This window comes from Hydractinia symbiolongicarpus, chromosome 12, assembly GCF_029227915.1.
Source record: "Hydractinia symbiolongicarpus strain clone_291-10 chromosome 12, HSymV2.1, whole genome shotgun sequence".
Classification (NCBI taxonomy): domain Eukaryota; kingdom Metazoa; phylum Cnidaria; class Hydrozoa; order Anthoathecata; family Hydractiniidae; genus Hydractinia; species Hydractinia symbiolongicarpus.
Window position 1 is genome coordinate 20,310,046 of NC_079886.1, and position 18,477 is coordinate 20,328,522.

Consider the following 18,477-nt stretch of genomic DNA (forward strand, 5'->3'; position numbering starts at 1 on the left):
GCCTGAGAATCACTTAGAATGTTTTCTGTACACATGGCTTGTCAAAATTGGTATGCTGTCAAAAAAAGTTTATCGGTGTCTCCAAAAATGGCTAAAATTAAGAACTCAGAAACTATGATAGTAGTAAAAAAAATTTTGGGTTTATTTCATCAAACTGGTCTAAAAACATGTAATACTAAGTTTCAAGTCATTATTTCAATTTTACTGAAGTAATAGGACTTTTACTTATTATAGTTTTAGCATAGTTTTTCATACCGCTGACACCAAAATTACTGCAGGGACTAATCGGTTTGAAATTATTTATAATATTTTAGTAACAAACTTTTTCTCTTGATGTGTTTTTATTTTCCTGCAAAAGTTCTTGCATAGCTTATGTATTAACATTAGGATAAGAACGAAAAAGTTACTGTGAGACATGGGTTTTACACCTTAAAAATTTCTAGCGAGAAATTTGAAAACTAATGAATGACAAAATCGCAAGTTTATATTCAAATTTTTAATTTTTGCTAATGTAAAAGTAATCCACATGAAAAAAGTTTCTGATGCTTTTTATGAAGAAATCTTCCATATTAGCCATATGGGGTAATTGATGAACAATGCATTTTCCTGCAGGTGTTCTCAAATATGTGTAATTTTCCTCTTTAAGTTTTGACTTTTAACCCAGCTAAAAAGCTCAGCCTTGTCCTTTCATGCTTAGTCTAGCTAGCTATAGCGAAAAAGTTTAATATTCAAACTTGACCTATTTTACTGAGTATTAAGTAATAAATGCTAGTTTAATCCTAAATGTAACTATAGTAGCTAAGCTACCTGTAAGAACAACATCAAACAACATCGAGGTTGTTCTCTTTTGTAAACAAACCCATTGGTATTTTTGTAATAAGTACTAAATTTTATGTGTTCATTTCTTGCGCTTATAAGTGTAACCAAAGTGCCCTGTACGTAAGTCCTAAAAACTTATGTCATTGGCTCACTCTTTACGAATGACACCACGTAACAAAGGAAAACCATGCTTTGCTATTTCCCGTAACCTATACCGAGATTTGGTTGTGATATATATCAGAATTAATTGTCTTTAAAAATTGTCACAAATTTTGCTGAATGAAATTGTCTCGAGAAATCAAACTACAAAATATCAGAAGTGAAAAGAGTAACGAAACGTATTTGTTGTTCAATATCTTTAACTGTGGTAAGCTGTTTAAACTATTTGGATGATCAACAAAAATCAGATCTCGCCGACAACAGAAACAAAAAAGAAATTCTGCCAATGCAGTGTCTCGTAAAAGCTTCGATAAAGGCTTCAATTCAATGCCAAAAGTATGGCACAATTCTTCAGTTAAAAAACAAACAAGTTGTTAAAACAAACGCAAATTGAAAAATTTGGAGATCGCTTAAAGAAGATGAGGACAAAATAAGGAGTGCAAAAGTCTTACGGTGCAGTCTTGTTCAACGTTCAACTACTGAATCAAATAATCTCGAGGTGACTAAAAAAGAGATGTTTTACTTGGGCGAGAGAAAACGATTAGATTTTACTTGCGACCTAAACGTTGTATATAAACAGTTCGTACATTTACGTCTAAACCTCTTTCTCCTCCCTTCTGGTAAATTTGCAAGGAACCTTATCTGTGAAATGACGCGACTTACTAAGAGGTTGATTGACGACACAGCTTTTAAAGAAATCATGGTGATGCCAGCACTCCTTTTGCAAACTCGTACCTCCTAAGCCAGCGATCGCGTCGCAGCTCTTTCCCGACGGTTTAAATTATGGGACAACGGAAACATCCGCGATTTGTTACATAAGGATAATACGATTCAAAACCATTTCAAATCACTTACAAAGAATACATCGACAATGGAAATTTTAAAATAAATTGTCGACAAAATGTCAAAAAGAAACATCAATGGTGCCATTAAGCTCTGAAGTTAAAACATGCAAAAAAGTATACTACCACATAGCGATAAAATCTTAGAGCTTCTAAGACCAAAACACCCGTGCGAAAAGAATCCCTCGATTACCATCCTGTTGATAGACACACCAATCAAAACCATCCGATAATATTCAGAAAGATTGACTCCGAACTAAAAAGACAACCGGCGTTAAAAACTAAAGGGAGTGCCGGCCCCTCGGTGATGTGGCGTAAGATCCTAACTTTGCTACTGGGATGTCTCAACATGGGTAAAATCACCGCCTCCGCAAATACCCCCTTAAAACCCTCCTACGTCATCAACATAAATTCTTACATCAGAAAAAAACTAACGATATCCAACAAAATCACTGACGTTATCAAAACGTCAGATGACCACAATACAGCAGTATGTTTTGTTAACAGTTTAAGACCAAATACATGTGCGATAATGCCGTTGAGGTAGATTTTCTGTTCGTCGAGTATGTACCAGGTTGGCTCATTTCAAAGGTTATGCACGGAGGTATAGTGGAAAGAGATTCCAGCGCGAACAAATATGTACTGAATTAATAAAAGACCCAGGATATGTGCAATTGGTCCACGCGCGCCAGCAAAGTCATTGCTGATATAGATATTAGGCCATGTTTGTCGGATCGATATCCACTTCAAACTGACCTTCGGGCACTGCCATAGAAAGTCGTCAAAAAAAACGTAGGTTTCGTAGAGCCACTAACTTCGTATTTCTTGTAGAAGGGAGCATAAAAAAAGATAAGCGAGATTTTACGCAAAGCAGTAACCATTTACTCTTATAGCGATTAATAACTTCTTTAATCAACAACAATTTCAACTGGCTTGTGAGAGGAAAAGAATGACACAGCGAAATTATCTCCAGTAGCTGGCAGAGTCACCCCGAGGATTACCAAGGCGCAGGACCAAGTTACTTTGATGAGGATTCATGGAGCAGTTAAGTTATAGTGAAAAGCCATGGCCTCAATCGCATTGGCATTTAGCAGGTGTCGTAAATTGCTTAAAAGTGAAGCAAATTCTCGATCCGGAATAATTGTGAGTTAAGGCAACGCAATCGATGCTCTACGGCTATTTCTGACGAGTTTGAACAAGTGGTTTTAAGGGACACCGACGTGGGTAAAGAGGTTTCTAAATTTCACAACGTACTTAATCACATAACATCGAAAGTGAATTTCAGCGTAGCTGACGACGTGCACATGATATCGAACGATATGAATCTTCACATCGGAGGAATCTCGAATTTTATTCCCAAGATTTTCATCAGTAAGGATTATTTCTCTATCAGTGTTAATCCAGAAAGCAATTCGAAATATGTGTTAACGCAAAGCTGCCGCAAGTGAGCCACACGGCCGTACTCCCTAAGCGAGCGCAATCGCACAAGACAATGGGATCGGAAAAGCGCAACGATAATAAAGTTAACGCAAACCTTGCATATCTTTGGTTCAGGTAATATGTGTTGGATTTGTTGCGATGCAAATGCAAATGTGACTATATCAGCATATCATTAGTTGATATCAGCGCTTGTTTTCTCACCCTCTTGGAAGATCATAAGAAACTTAGACCTTTTCTATACAAATATTGTGGTTGGACCTAAAAGTATCACAAACATGCCTTCTTCACAACTTCCAACGGCCTTCAATTTGTTTTCAAAGCCCTATGGTACCATTGCACCAGGCAGAGCGATTAAGACATTGTGCAACTAACACTTAACAACCTCGCCTTAAGCGTGCAGATATCGGGAGATTAGTAATATCATAAAAGAAATATACAGAGACGTATAAACCACGCCTCGGCGTGAGTTACCGGTCCCGGTCTGGCGTGTACGGAGGCGGAAAAAATCCGCATGATGTGTTTGTGACATTGAAGGATACTATAGAAATTGCGTGTTGATCTGGAAAACCCTGCAGTAACAAAGTGACAAGGTTGCTTGCGGGAAAAGGCGTGAAAAAAGCTACAAGATGAGGTTAGGGAGCAAAGGCAAGTCATTAAAGAAAAAGACAAAACCATTACGATCTTTGGGGATGACCTCGATGGCTAAGAATAGGTGATTGTGGAGCTAGGGCAAGGTAATCTAAAGTAGCGAGATCAAGTACAGAAATTGGAACGGCGCTCAGTACCATGCCTTGCAAACTTTCAAAAAAAAGCATGGTCGCATTCCACAAACAAACGGTGGCGCTTATCCCTATTTTGCCATCTGCTGTCAGCAAGATTATGCAGGCAAAATTCGCCTTTGTTGCAAGATGGTCTTATTTGAAGAGACACTGTGGTAAATCTTGATTGACCAAGACATTTTAGGCTTGGTTAAAACAACACACACAAGCCTCTTTTAATGGTTACTTAGTATTACTTAACTTAGTTCGTACTCTGCTAAACGGTACAGACGGATAGTATATATCAGAAAAAGGATGGAAGCATACGACCATCAAGAACAATTTACGAATCATTAGGGAACCTTTGTCCCTGTGCTAAAATGTTGTATCAATTATTTAGTTATTTTCGACCGCGTAGGTTACTAGCGACAACCTGGAAACAAATTGGTAAGTTTCCCAAACTTGGGTTGGTGAATCCGCAATATCTTTGTCACGTCAGTTTTTAAGATGTATGCGATCATAGTAACGGGTATACAAGTTTCCAAAAAAGAATTTGTGGCAGATCTTTGCTGATGTCAGTAAAATTTTTAAAGTTTTATATCTCCTTATATGTTCGTCAAAAGCACATGATCTTATACAATTTTTTCTCAACGTTGCAACCTTTAAACATTAAAGAGATTGGAGAAAAGAATTTTACCATTTTTTTGCATATGCACTACTAACGTCAGCAAAACACCTAAAACAACCTATTTTTTATTTTTTTTCTTCCTAAGTGGATTTTTCCACAGGCCTTATCGACTAGTTCTATATAACTATCGATACATTATATCTTGTTAGCAGCTCGTTAAATTTCTGACGATATGGAACAAAACTTTGCAAATGAAACATACCATGCATCCACGTTTGCGTTATGTTAGAAAATGTCTGATTATTTTTGACGCAACTAGACTTACAATAAATATTGTTTTTTATAAAGCAGTCGAAACATTTTTTACTTATTTTTGCAGAATCTAATTTTTATGCAATTTAATTTTGCGGATTTTAGTAATAACAATAACCAAAAAAAATATATAAAAAGTATAAATTTTTTTATGAAAATCATTGTTATATGAAAAGACTGTTATTTATTATTTTGTGCGATAACGGGTTATAAAAAATATACCGAAGAACAACAAATAATCCAGATTATATTCAAGTATGCTGCCATAGATAACTGCAAACGTCGTAGCAAAATCCTAAATGTTTTATTCGTTCAATAATAGCCTGTTCAACGTGAAGTCTTATTGAAACAGTTCTCCTTGTTGTTTTAGCTCCTTCTTTTATCTTTTTGCCTGTGTCGATTCGCTTTTATTCCGAACCATAATAAATAAAGGCTTGAACATCTGGCATCAAGTACTCCTCAAAAACTGCTTGAAATAGTTCATAACTTTCAAAACCAATATTAACCATTATTGTTATGCATATTATCATTATTATGAATATTTTACAAGGATATACAAATCAGTTAAAAACTGCTATCAATCTGTGTCTTTGAAATAAAACTAAAAACCTAAAAATATATAGATATAGTTAAAATATGAAATATTTAAGTTTCTTGTTGAAGTCCTTTTCGGCTAATCGGATCTCTCTAGGTAACAAGTTTAAAGCTTTGCTCCCATGGCGAAAAAGCTTGACTTTGCAAACTCCAGCCTGACCTTAGGCAAAACAAGTAGAATATCTTTGTTTCTTGTCGTTTTTCTATGACGATTTACTTTAAAATAATCTTGAAAATTCGAACATATGTTTCCTTCAATGCATTTTCTTACAAGCTTGATTGCATACCAATATAAGTCATTTTGTATAGAAACCGTTTTTATCGCCATGATCTTATCCGCTTGTGTTTCGAAATTTTTTTAGTTTTTCTTTCTGAGTCGATGTCAAGTTCAATTGCACAATACAGTTATATTTTAATGCTGATAAAATTATGCTCGCGTAGATTGCAACAGTAGCTTCTGGTGTTAGTAACTGTCTGTCTTTTTCAGAAGGTAAAGTTTAGATGTGGCTTTTTTCAGTTTAATATCAAAGTTCGTTCCATGGTTAAGGTATTGGTCGATACAAGTACTGAGATACTTGTATGAATCTCTGCAGTTAATTTTATTTCTGTTGTAAAAAATATCAGGTTTTTTAGGCCCACTAGCGATACGTTTTGCAGTTCCAAGGAGCATGCATTCTTTGTTTTTCTCTTTTTTTAATTTATAACTAATTCGTTTGCATGGAAGTACGATGCAATGCCCTCTAGATCTTTGTTTAACAATGTCTGCACTTCTTCTGTCGTTTTTGCAGAAACAAAAACTACAGTATCGTCAGCAAATTCAATAACGTTGCAATTGATCAGGCAGTCTTCAAAGTCAATAAAAAATATAAGGAATAAAATTGGTCCCAGTGGCTACTGGTCTGATATTTCATTTTGAAATTATACTACTTGATGACGTCAAACAGGTAGTTAACGAACCATTTTAGAGCAAGTCCTTTTATTCCATGATTTTTATAATTTTGATAATAAGTTGTCATGACCCAACGTATCAAACGCCTTGGATAAATCATTAAAAGCAGCACATGATAATAGTCCTTTGTCGCCTGCTTTTCTGATGGTGTCAATAAATAAAGTAGTGGCTAGCTCCATTGAACGCTTTCTTCTGTAACCGAACTGTTTATCTGTAAGGAGGTTATTTTCTTCCAGGTAGTTCATAAGTTGGTGTTGAACAACCTTTACTAGTGTTTTAGAAACAACGGGGAGCATAGATATAGGTCTATAATTATTTGCATCATAAATGTTTCCACTTTTGTGTACTTGAGTTATTTGGGTACAGTTGCTGTTTTGAGAAAAGGTTGATGATGTGTGTTAAAGGTTTTGCTCTTTCTTCCCTACAATCCTTTAACATCCCATTCGGCAAATCATCTATGCCGGTAGCTTTTTACTTTTCAGGTTTTTTAACTCTTTCTGTACAAATAAATTCGAAACATACCCAAAGGCAGAAACAGTGTTTGTTTTAATATTACTGGGACGCGGAACACTCCATACAAATTCTTTCAACGGAAACGCGATTTTCTTAGTTTGCCTGCTACTGTGGCAAAAAGTGTTCGAGTTCGAAGTAGTATTTTCTTTGACGTGTTCTCCTGTTATAAAAGGAATAGATGAATCAGGTATACAGGTACTTTTTCCTGGAAATATTTTTTGATGGTTTTCCAAAATTTCTGTGGGTTGTTTCTGTTTTCAGTTAAAAGATTTTGATGGTAATCATTTTTCGCTTTTCGTATTTGGTATGTGCAAGTGTCTCTTAGCTGTTTGAAAGAGTCCCAATCGGTAAAACATTTCAATCTCCGGAATTTACGAGGAAGTTGATCACGTATTCATATTCTTCTTAATATCAGCTGACAACCAGGGGCATAAACAACCCTTGACTCGCTTTGTTATAATGGGTGCGTGTTTGTTGAATAACGTTGTCAAAATGGTTCCCAAATATTTCCAAGCGTTGTTTACATCTTTCGTTTGATTTAAAGTAGCTGTTATAGTTTTTGAAAATTTTTTATTGTTACTAGATAACACCACATCTATCAAAGTACTTGAGTTATTAGTAACCCTTGTAGGGCTCGTTATTAATTGCTTCAAACCATTTCTAGCAATGATATTTTTTAATTCTTTGTTGTCTGATTTAACGAGAAAATTAACGAATTATCTCTTGACAACATTTACTTGCCGTGATTAGAACCTTCTCAAAAGTTTCGTTAAAATCTTTGGGTAGATATTTTGAGATAGGGGGTCAATACACAGCGCTCGCAATGAAGTTTTCGAGTTTTTGATACAAATTTTGATCCAAATTGTTTCCAGTTTGTCACTGTCGATTTCTAACTGTTTTCATTTGTCAATATGCTTATATTTTTCCAAAAATAGCGATAAACTTCCAATGTTCTTTAATAACCGTCTTACATTTTGGTGGATGATCAATTCATGTTAGTAAATCCTGCCATAGAATCTGGTCCAGGACATGTTCCCACATCTCCACACATAATTAGCAGCATAAAAACTAAACATTTCTGGGACATGTAAGATATTTTTAATCTAAAACCTCTGTTTCCATTTCTCAGCAACAGCAACATTAAACTATTTTCTCTCTTTAACAAACTAGAATATTTCATTGCAACACTTGAATTATTTAAACCACTAACAGATTGAAATAGAATAAAAATAAACACAAGAGAAACACATAACACGTCCGTCTTGTGTGCCGCCATCTTTATTCCATTATTATTACGTTTGAATATGTCTATTGTACAAAGATTTAGTTGAAAGTTTTCTAATTATATTTTTCATGCAAATGTTTTTCCATGTCATTTTTTTTTAATTTGTGACTTCCACAAATTAAAATTTCGATCTCTATCACATGGGCATCCACTCTTTCTTGGGTATTATTTCAGGCTCTGAACCTTAAATAGACGGTAATGCCTGGTAATAAGCCCACACTTCTGCGAGTACTTCATTGATCTTGTCACTAATATTAACCTTGTTTTTGACCTTTCGTAATTTGCTAATTCCGATCTCTGTTTGTGATACAGCTTAACAACAAAAGAAATTTGTGCTCTCTAAATTGCCTGCATGAATCGTTTTTCATAGAAGAAAACGGTTATGAAAATACAGTCATATTACGCCCCATACTGTAATTTACTCGTCGCAAAATACAAGTAACAAAAAATAGTGAAAATTACGCGCAACTTTCCCTCTTTCAATCCTTTTATCATCAAGCTTTAAATGTTGCAAAAAGCATTGGAAGATCCTCTCGCAGTTATTTAGTTTGGGGCAAAGTTATTCCTTTCTGAAGCAAAACAATGGTTATACAACCTTGATTGTGATTTAACTGTTATTTGTACTTCAATATCTGCGGCATTTGAAGTCCTTTAAAAGAATAGACATCAACGGATTAAAAATTTTTGGGGTAAAAACAAAACGAATATACAAGATACTATGTTCAACTTTAAAAGCTACTTTTTTCTCATTTGGGATATACGTTATTTACAGTTACGGCAGGGCACAGCGTGCAATAACGTGTAACCAAATTATTATATGAAGACGAGGAAAAGATGTTTTGTTTCATCGCATGTGAAGTAAACAAAAAAATAAGGAAAAAGTAGGTCGTGCGAACCAACATTCGCCGAGGTAGCAACCGTAACTTTTCTATGTAAACAGTTACATCATTGCTTAATTTTTTTGCTTCTATTTCGTTTCTTCACAAGCACAACAGAATTAAAGTAAAGCAATACAGAGCCACATGTCGATAACTGTAGTGTGCTTAGTTTTTATTGCTGCTTTTATTTTGACTTTTTTAGGGTGGAAAAGATATGTCGTAAATTGATTAATCATGTTTAGGCTTAGCCCCTTGACGATCGCAGGGTTTTGAAACTGTTTTTTTTTTTACTTTAATTGTAACTACTTCTAAAAGCAGAAGGAGTTTATTCTTTTCGTGCTTGTTAAATAGCTTTTTCCATCCCATTCTATATATTTCGCATGTGCGACACGGTCGGATCACCAGTGAACCGTGGTTGTCAAAAGCTCAATGAAGACGAACTAAAATGATTTTTTTATTATAAACTTCATGAACACAACAAAATTTTATAACAAAAGGTGACAGTCTAAAAGATATGCAGAGGTCCTTTAAATGTTTTAAAGTATGACGATCGGCTGTTTTCTATGCAGCCCCTGCAATGTGGCATTTTCAAACTCGTTTTTTTCTTGCTTAAAGCGGTTCTAATTTTTATCAACGACTTCGAAAAAAAAAATAGATAAAGGGATTATAATGAAGGGAAAACAGATTAGAAGTCAGACAACGAAAAAAGGGATGACGACTATGAGAATAGAATAGAAGTCTAGTCAGACAGAGAACTATAAAGGCTCGAATACACGGAACAATTTTGCAGATCAATTTTCAAAATAAAATATTGAACTAAAATTGATCTAATATTGTTGCGTATATATCGTAGAAAAATAACAGAACGATAATGCCATAATGACGTAAAAACACTCAAAAATTGATCTAATAAAATCAAACCGGTTTGATTTTATTAGATCAATTTTTCGTCGGAACAATATTATTTCAAAGGAAACCGCCAGCTGCTCACTTTTTTTCGAAACTCACGCTCGGTATTTCATTCATTTCAAATGTTTTTATGCACGTAAAGAGAGTAAATGAAGAGAAACGCGACTAAACATGTCAGATCATTTTGTTTTACCAAGTACGTTTAGATCGTATCAAACCGCAAGGCAAACTGAATTAAGGTACTTTGTATTTCTATTTTTTGTCTCTACTTTCTTCGTGATTACACGTTGCTCTCTTCCACCTAACGTGCAACGTCGCGAAATGACGTTGTCGCGATTCCTTTTCGAAACTTGAATTCTTCGTTCACTGGGAGGTTGTTACTACCACAATGCTGTGTCTCCTGAGAGGTTTTCAATGTACAAAAAGCGTTTTGGAACTTTGTTTAGATCCTCAATTCCTGACAATGACAATTCGCAGGACACGCAAAAACGGAATAAACCAGCTGAGGAGATTGCACAACCTGAAACAGCTGTGGTTGCAAAAAAACGTGGCAGACCTTCAAAAAAGTCATCCGAAAAAAGAGATTGGGATGATGACGAAATCTTTGTTCTTATTGAAACTTGGTCGAATCACGATAATCTCTACAACACAAGAAACAGTCAATATTTTAATCGTGATACACGACAAAAATCTCTTGAAAAAATTCAGAAAGAATTAGCAGACCAAGGTATTTTTGCTTCAGTGAAAGATATTGCAGATAAACTCACGAATCCAAAGACATACTATGGTGGTCAAAAAAGATCTGTCGAATCTTCAAAGGCCAGTGGCGCTGGAGCTGATGATGTTTACGAGAGGTACAAAAGAAACAAAAGATGACAATAAATTCTTGTTTACATCAACCCTTTTGCTGCAACATTATCACAGCCTCGTAATTTCTTAGTTATTGTTATTGCTTAGTGAAAATCGACCAAATTTAAAAATTAAATATCTTTCTCTTTCTTATCTTTATGGAATGGTACTAATTCACTTGTTTATTCAAAGGTCTTTCATCCTTATTCGGTCTACGTCATTAATTAGACCTGTGTCATATACATATAGCTAAACTCAACAATCGGTGTCTCTGGTCAACTATATCTGCTTTTAATAAAGTCATGCAATTTTTGAAAAGCTGTTTTCACCTTCTGATTCACCTTCCGATTATCAACAGTTGTACCCAAATAAATAACACTTTACTGGTGGTCTTGATAATATTTGATATCAAATTCATTTTTTGAAGTTTCCCATGAATATCACTTTTAAGTTCGTTCGGATTTCCCATCTCATTTATTTCACTTGAAATAATTTTCAGTGTTCTTTGAAGTCCCTAAGCATGGAAGACGACGTTCAAATGGCCACTTGGCTACCGGCAGAATAGTCCGTAAATGAATGATAACTTCCTGAAAGGTTTTCAGTCATGTATTTTAAAAGGTTCTCCGTACCCTCAACGTAATATTAGCCACCCTCTTTAACTGGCTTTCCACTGCATGGTGCTACAAAATAGAAGTACGGAAAACATTTCACCCAGTAGGCCATGCATTCCCGACTTATCAGGGTTGTAGTGTTTGAAACTTATTTTTGTCTTCACGGGATATGTCGTTTCGTCAATCGTTCGGTATTATTATAGCCAAGCAATGTTAAACGCTTTAAACCACTACCGAAAAGCCGCAAATCAATCTTTTTTCCATCGTTTATTTTTAGTATCAGGATTGTCTGAACATAAATTAGCTAGGAGAAATTCGAAGGGCACTTGTGGCATAACTGCCTCTTTCAGCGGCAGTACGTATTAATCTCAAAAATGCGTTTTTAGAGAAATCTAACAAGCAAATTGGAGTAAAAAAAAACAAACAAAATGCTCTGTTATTCGCTTACAGTAAGTAAACTAGCGTTTTCGATGACAAACATGCATATTTTTTATTTTTAAAAAATAAGCCTCTTTAGTCAGTTAGTTTTCGAAAGGTTACCACAATAACTTCTCTTTTAACCAAGGTATATACTTGTTAACATTCCTGAATACGTTGTAACCTTGGCCACACCAATCATTAAGTCACATGCTAATTCCAACTAAATAGAATCTACCGTATTTCTGGCACACGAGAGCAGCACCACCGTCCGCCTAAAATCAAAGAAAATATTTCAAGTATAACCTTCCTTAACACATCTCATTGTGAGATAGACTTTAAAAGTGCGTGTGAAATTTAATTGAATGTAAGAAGACTTGGTTTTCTACTGTAGATTTAATAATCCAATAATAAGTCTTATCATGTATCTCATGCGGGTGCGTCTGACGGAATATTTTGGGATATTCGTGCAGTCGTTAGCCGACAGTAATCAAACAAAAATGTATTATATCGTACTCCATCTTCATCAAAATTTAACTTCTCTCCAATTTCTTTGCTATCTTTAAAGTTCATAGAGAAGTCATCATTGCAACCAACAATCTCTTCCGTAAGTATTGTCACCAATACAGACTCAGCAAGAAAATGTGCACGCAATGCCCTTGAAATTTTTTTTCTAGAAATCATGTGGACTACTACATACACCTGCGAAAACATTTCTTCCATACCAGATCCTTTCATTACATGCCCAAACCTACCAAGGAAACTTATCAAAAGTCTGAAGGTTTGCATCTTTAATTATTAATGTTGTCTTTAATCAAGGCGGTTGGTTAATAAACATTAAAGTAGAACAGATGCACGATTCATCGGATGGGGAAGCTCGATACCTTTTCTATTAGTTAGGGTGAGTTAGAAGCACTCGATGATTGTGTTGTTGCTTTACTGCTGGTTGTGCAATGGATATAACTCCCATGCCGTGAAATATACCCTTTCCAGTTAAGGTAATAAGGCTGTGGTCTACATTATCTGCTACCCACTGTATGAATTCTGGTTTGTTATCATCAGTTGCTCCTTCGGTGGATTCAATTGAAGGTATCTTAAACCTATGGGCCTCGTCGTAGGAGACACATAATCCGAGCCTTGGAAAATGGCTGATCAACCATTTCGATCCAAAAGTTCAAGTTCAACTCCAAACCCAAACATTTAAGGACTGTTTGGGTTATGCATTGTCCCAATATTTTCTTTTTCAGGGTTGACGAAATTAAAGTATCAAGAAATATCTGCAAACACTGTGGAATCCATTGTAGGCAGTTTTCATTCTTAATATCATCTACACTTGGATAAAAATCTATGTTCTTCTCAAGTGCCTGTGCATCGCCGTAATAACATTTGCAGCTGCTAAGATCATATTGTTCTTTGTTTGCTGGGACTTCTTCATTTCGTATATGATTCTATCCGACATATTTCGGAAGCAAATTACATTGTCTCGTCCCGGTAGTTGCGAAAAGTAAATATGATCCTTGTACGTCTCCTACAATTTGTTCTTAAGAGTATTTATGGCTTACACATCACCACCATCGCTAAGACTACACATTTTTTCAAAGAGCTCCTTTAGAGTATAAAGTTCACAGTCTGTCTCATTTTTAAGTCAATCACAAACTCTCTCATACGTCTTCATCATGGTATCCTTCTCCTTCTTCTTCAGCGTGTGACAAACCTTCTTCTTCGGATCTGCTTGATAAAAAGAAATTTACCTTACACATTTTTATAAGAACAACGTTTCAGAAAATGAGACTCAAAAAATACCAAGATGTTCAGAAAATCACGAGGCTTGTATGTCCAAAGTTTTATTTTTTGTAAATCAGTTTTTTTTAATCTGTTCTAATGAAAATTCAATGTTTACGCAGATCGAAGTTAAAAAAATATTAAGAACATCTCATCCTCGCTTCAGAGATAACATATATACAAAAAAAGACGGATACTTGTTGCCAGGATTGATTTCACTTTCAATTAATTCTTTCAAATCATGCAATAATAGAGTAGTAATATCTACCAGACTGACGTGTATGAAGATTCAATGTTTGAAGCCATTGTTACAACTATACTTCTCAGTTTTCTATCTAAAAAACTATTCTTTTATCTATCAATTCTTATCTATCAATTATTCCGTTTTCTACGTGCACAGTTTTTTACGAACTATCTCAATCACTAAATAAACGTAAATATTCGAAACTGGAATTCAATAAATTCTAAACTTGTGATCCAAATGTTATGAGATATAAGGCAAACTTCTTTTCTGACTTTTCATCAGTAAAATAACTGAAAAAAAAACTAAAAATAGATCTAAATATCTAGCCTTGATAAATTATAAAACAACTGTGCGCATTGTCGGGTTCTTTCTAATTTTTTTTTTCCTTCAGAAAATTACCTTTTTTCTAAAAGTTCGCTTTATCTTAACATTGTCACTTCTCTAAATATTTTCTTTTCGAAGTCCGGGTAACGATATTTCTTGACCTTGGCAAGTTTTATTTCAATATTTCCAGTTAAAAGAGGAAAAAGACAACTAAAAGTTCTTTAGCTGATCTTTCATTCTTTTCGCTTTTTATTCGTTTTTTGTTTGAATCAACTAATAATTAAAAGAATATTCATAGTCAAGTTTGTAAAAATAATTAATACGTAATATAAAACAACAAATAAAACTCATAAGCCGTAGAATTTGACTACGTCATTTTAAATATATGCCCCGTACGCCTTGCGATCCATTCCTTTGAAACCTACAGCCTGAACTTCTAGCGATGGCAGCATGTGTGGTGGTGTGACAAAATGGTATAAATAACACCTCTGTATATAACGTGACAAATGTATTATTTCTTAAACCAAGCCAGGTCTACAGTAATCTAGTAAACTAATCTCATCATTTTTTCCTTATTGATATTTATGATAGAGAAGAAGAAAAAAGAGAGTTTGGAATAACCTACCTTAAAAATTGATATTTAAATTGACAACTGATTCCAAATTCAAAAATATTAGCCACTTAAATTTCAAGGTATTGTTTTTAAATATCTGAATAATTATTTTGGAAGTAGGTAACTTTCAAACATAGCGGATTAAAAACAACACATTACTTATTAGCTTTAAGTAGCTAGCTAGCTAGTTAGCTATATAAAAACTGACACACCAAAAATTCTAGCTTTATTTAAATAAAATCGCGAGAAATGGGTTAAATACTTAGAAAGAACAATGCACGTACGGCATAATAATTTTTAATAAGGTTGAACATCCCACAAAACTCACAATTATTGAAAAACATCAGTCTAATTTAAAACACCTTTTAAGAAATGACATTTAGGTAAAACGTTTTTTGTCTCTTCTGAACAAGAAAGAAGGGGTATCTCATTCGTGTTAAGCATGGAAAAAGCATCCACATCTTGAAATCTTGATAGATTATTTCCGCTCCCAGCACTCTCCTTGTGTTATGATAACATTTAAAATGATATACTGTATACTATAACATGGTTCAAGCATCCCCAGTGAGTAGCCTAATGTCTTTAAAGTTCAAGTGGGAAATTTCAGGAAAGACATGGAGCGCACATGTACACTCCAAAAACAGACTAGTTAGAAGTTGGTAGATTCAACTTTTACCATAAGAACTTGGTTAAATACACAAGGTATCAACTACACTTTAAGTCTTTTAACTACAGCTTCTAATTGTTCAGGTTTAATCGAAAAGTTGAGATAAAATGTTCGAGATGACTTTTCAAAACCGAAATAGTGAATGAAATAAATTAATTCCATAATTTTAATCTTCAGCCTCACTATCTTATATATTAATTCCCTTGCGTGAGTAAAACTGTGAGTCCACGACACGGAAATCACGGGTCACATTCTTATGACGTGGCCGTACGCTAAAATTAAATAAGTAAGCCGCCAAATGAGAAAACAGGGGGTCCATTTGTCATTTATGCTACAGCGCCGTTTTCGGCCGTTACGGTTAAAATAATCTAATTTTACCCCCGGTTTACCATGTGCGCACAGTATCTCATGGAAACAAGTTGTTTATCAACTGACAAAAGAAAACCGATGTGAAGAAGGTTGTCTGTTTTTTAAATTTATCCTGAAAAAAGTTATTTCAAATAAAGTTTACTCATTGTAAGGTTAGATTAAAGCTTATATGTTTTTCTATTTTCCTTTTTTGTGGTCTGGGACCGAGGTTGTATCGCATTCGAATATGAATGTAATTTGAATCTTAAATGTAAAAAACAAACTGGTGTTGTGAAAATATTTTTTAAAACGAAGAAAGACATACGATGATATGATATCACAAAAAGAATTTATTGGAAATGCATCAGACAATTGTAGCTATACATTTTCAATTCGTTCTCTTTGGGATGAAGCGAAATATAGTAATCGAAGTAAAAAATGATTGAACTTTTATTCAAAGAGCCCTAGCTAGCGACCTAACTGAGAAAGCGAACGAAAAGCAGGTGTGTTGTTTAAATTATTTGATAGAAAAATGAATCTTGGTGTATAACGATATTTTAACCGTTTCTTTCAGAGCTAATTTTTTCCTTAAATATTAAGATTGTTGTTGTGTCTTGAGCCGGAAAATATTTTCTTGAAGCACTTATTTTGTAAAGAATATACTCTGAAAAATAGACCAGAAGTTTAGAATGTCCTAAGAATATGTCTGAGCTTGATAGTTTAAATATGAACATTTGTATGACGCACAAAATTGATTAGAAGGTTACTTTTTTTATTATATATCAAACTAACTGAACTTTTTTGTGTCCATGCAATGGCAATTAGCTAGCTATAGTTACTTACAGCATGCTTTATTTTATTGAGGCATTAAAGGTATTTTCACGCCATAGTCATTCTAAGAGCATATTGAGAATAATGAGGATAGCATTTGTCAAAAAAGTTAAGAACATCGAGGCTGAAACTAAAACCCACTATTCTTATAAAAACAGCGTGTATATCCTAGAGAAGAATTTACATAAAATGTAAAAAGCAATTTTTCCGTTGTTACTGTTTTTAACACTACCCATTGTGTAACAAACCTAAAACCTAAACTTAAATTGTTAAAGTGTTGATGTCGTTATAATAAACCTAAATGTAAACAAAGTTAAATCAATGTTTACATCTGCCACGTTACGATCGTTTGAAATATTATTCGATTTTTAAATTCGAAAACACTGCATTGTTATCTTCTTTGATTTTTTGCGTGATTTTCTTGATTATAAGTTTGGGTCTGTTAAAGCAAACTGTTCTTTTAATATTTTGGATTAAAATATTTCAGTAGATATACAATATACCAAATGATTCAAGTTTTTATATTTCTCTTTTATGTGTTTTTAACTATTAATTTCTTATATTTTGAGTATAACTTTTGAAGGTTTGCCGTATGCAATAGACTGAATAGCTGATTTTGTATGACTTAACGAAAAATGTTGGATTATTTTTTAATGTTTGGTATCCTTTTTTCCCCGGTGTACTTCTGGAATGGCAAAGCAAGTATATAGTTTTAGCGTATTTCGCTTTTTACTTAACGGTTGTTAGACGCCTTTGATTTTTTTGGACATTTTTCATTTTTAATTCATAATTTTTTTATAACTTTTTTTGTTGCACATGCTTATATTTTTAGATGTTTTGTTTCAGCGTTTATAAATATATAATAATGCAGATTGTGAGCAACCTCGATCCCAGGGCTATTTCTCTTTTTGCCATCCCGTTATAAAAGAAACAAAGAGCCCGGGGTCGAGGTTGAAATGTGAGTTTTGAAAATTCAAATTACGGTGTTGTATGTTTTTGTTTGGTATCCCTTACATCGGTTTAATGAAAGATTCAGTGGATTCTTTCACGGGAATTCGGCTAGTAATATAATTAAAAGAGTGGGGTTTTCTTACTTAGTTTAGTTGATACGGCCACGGATCAACAAAATTATTGCGCAACTGCCCTGCATAATTATCCAATTAGAAAGTAGCAGTTGCATTCCAACGGTGGGTAATTGCTGTTTCTCTTTTTTGTGATAACGCGCTAAAATGCTCGGGGCTACAAACGCAGGACAGACATCGAAGCGCGAGAGCAGACAGAAAAGAAAGACAGGTATCCTGTCTAGAGCTACAGGAGCTGCTAGCAGAAACGCAAGAAAAAATTTAAGATGATACATCACGCAGAGGGAGGGTTAAGGAAAAAGATTAGGTTCAGAGAGGAGTATTGTCCGTTTGGGGCAAACCTCGTATCGAGGCAGTTGGAATCTTAAATCATATCAAACAAAAAGTTTATAAATACATCTGTCAAAAAAGGTTTTGTCAGCACTCAAAGGTTTTCGCTTTTTAAAATCCGATCTAGCAACCATTTGGCTAGATATTGCAAATGCATATCTTTCAATTCCTCAGCCTTATCTTCTTTGCTCTTCAGCGGTACCTACCGTAATTCAGAAGTTTGTTCACTCTTCACTCTCCTGCAGGGTAATTAAAAAAGCTAAGTAGGGGGTTTGACAATCTGCCTTGTCATT

General features: G+C 34.4%; 1 protein-coding gene across 1 annotated transcript; it reads left to right on the top strand.

The window, feature by feature from the left end:
- The first annotated feature begins 9,898 nt into the window (after positions 1–9,898).
- On the top strand, positions 9,899–11,196 carry LOC130622641 (uncharacterized). Its single transcript, XM_057438127.1, has 2 exons — positions 9,899–10,325; positions 10,533–11,196. The coding sequence occupies exons 1-2, from the start codon at positions 10,258–10,260 to the stop codon at positions 10,960–10,962; spliced, it is 498 nt and encodes a 165-aa protein (XP_057294110.1). The 5' UTR covers positions 9,899–10,257; the 3' UTR covers positions 10,963–11,196.
- Positions 11,197–18,477: the final 7,281 nt, after the last annotated feature.

What these genes read in the sequence shown, in the direction of transcription:
- LOC130622641 (XM_057438127.1), top strand. Translation starts at nt 10,258, where the DNA reads ATGTCAGATCATTTTGTTTTACCAAGTACGTTTAGATCGTATCAAACC. An exon ending in GCAAGGCAAACTGAATTAAG is followed by an intron (nt 10,326 to 10,532) that starts GTACTTTGTATT and finishes AACTTTGTTTAG; the next exon opens with ATCCTCAATTCCTGACAATG.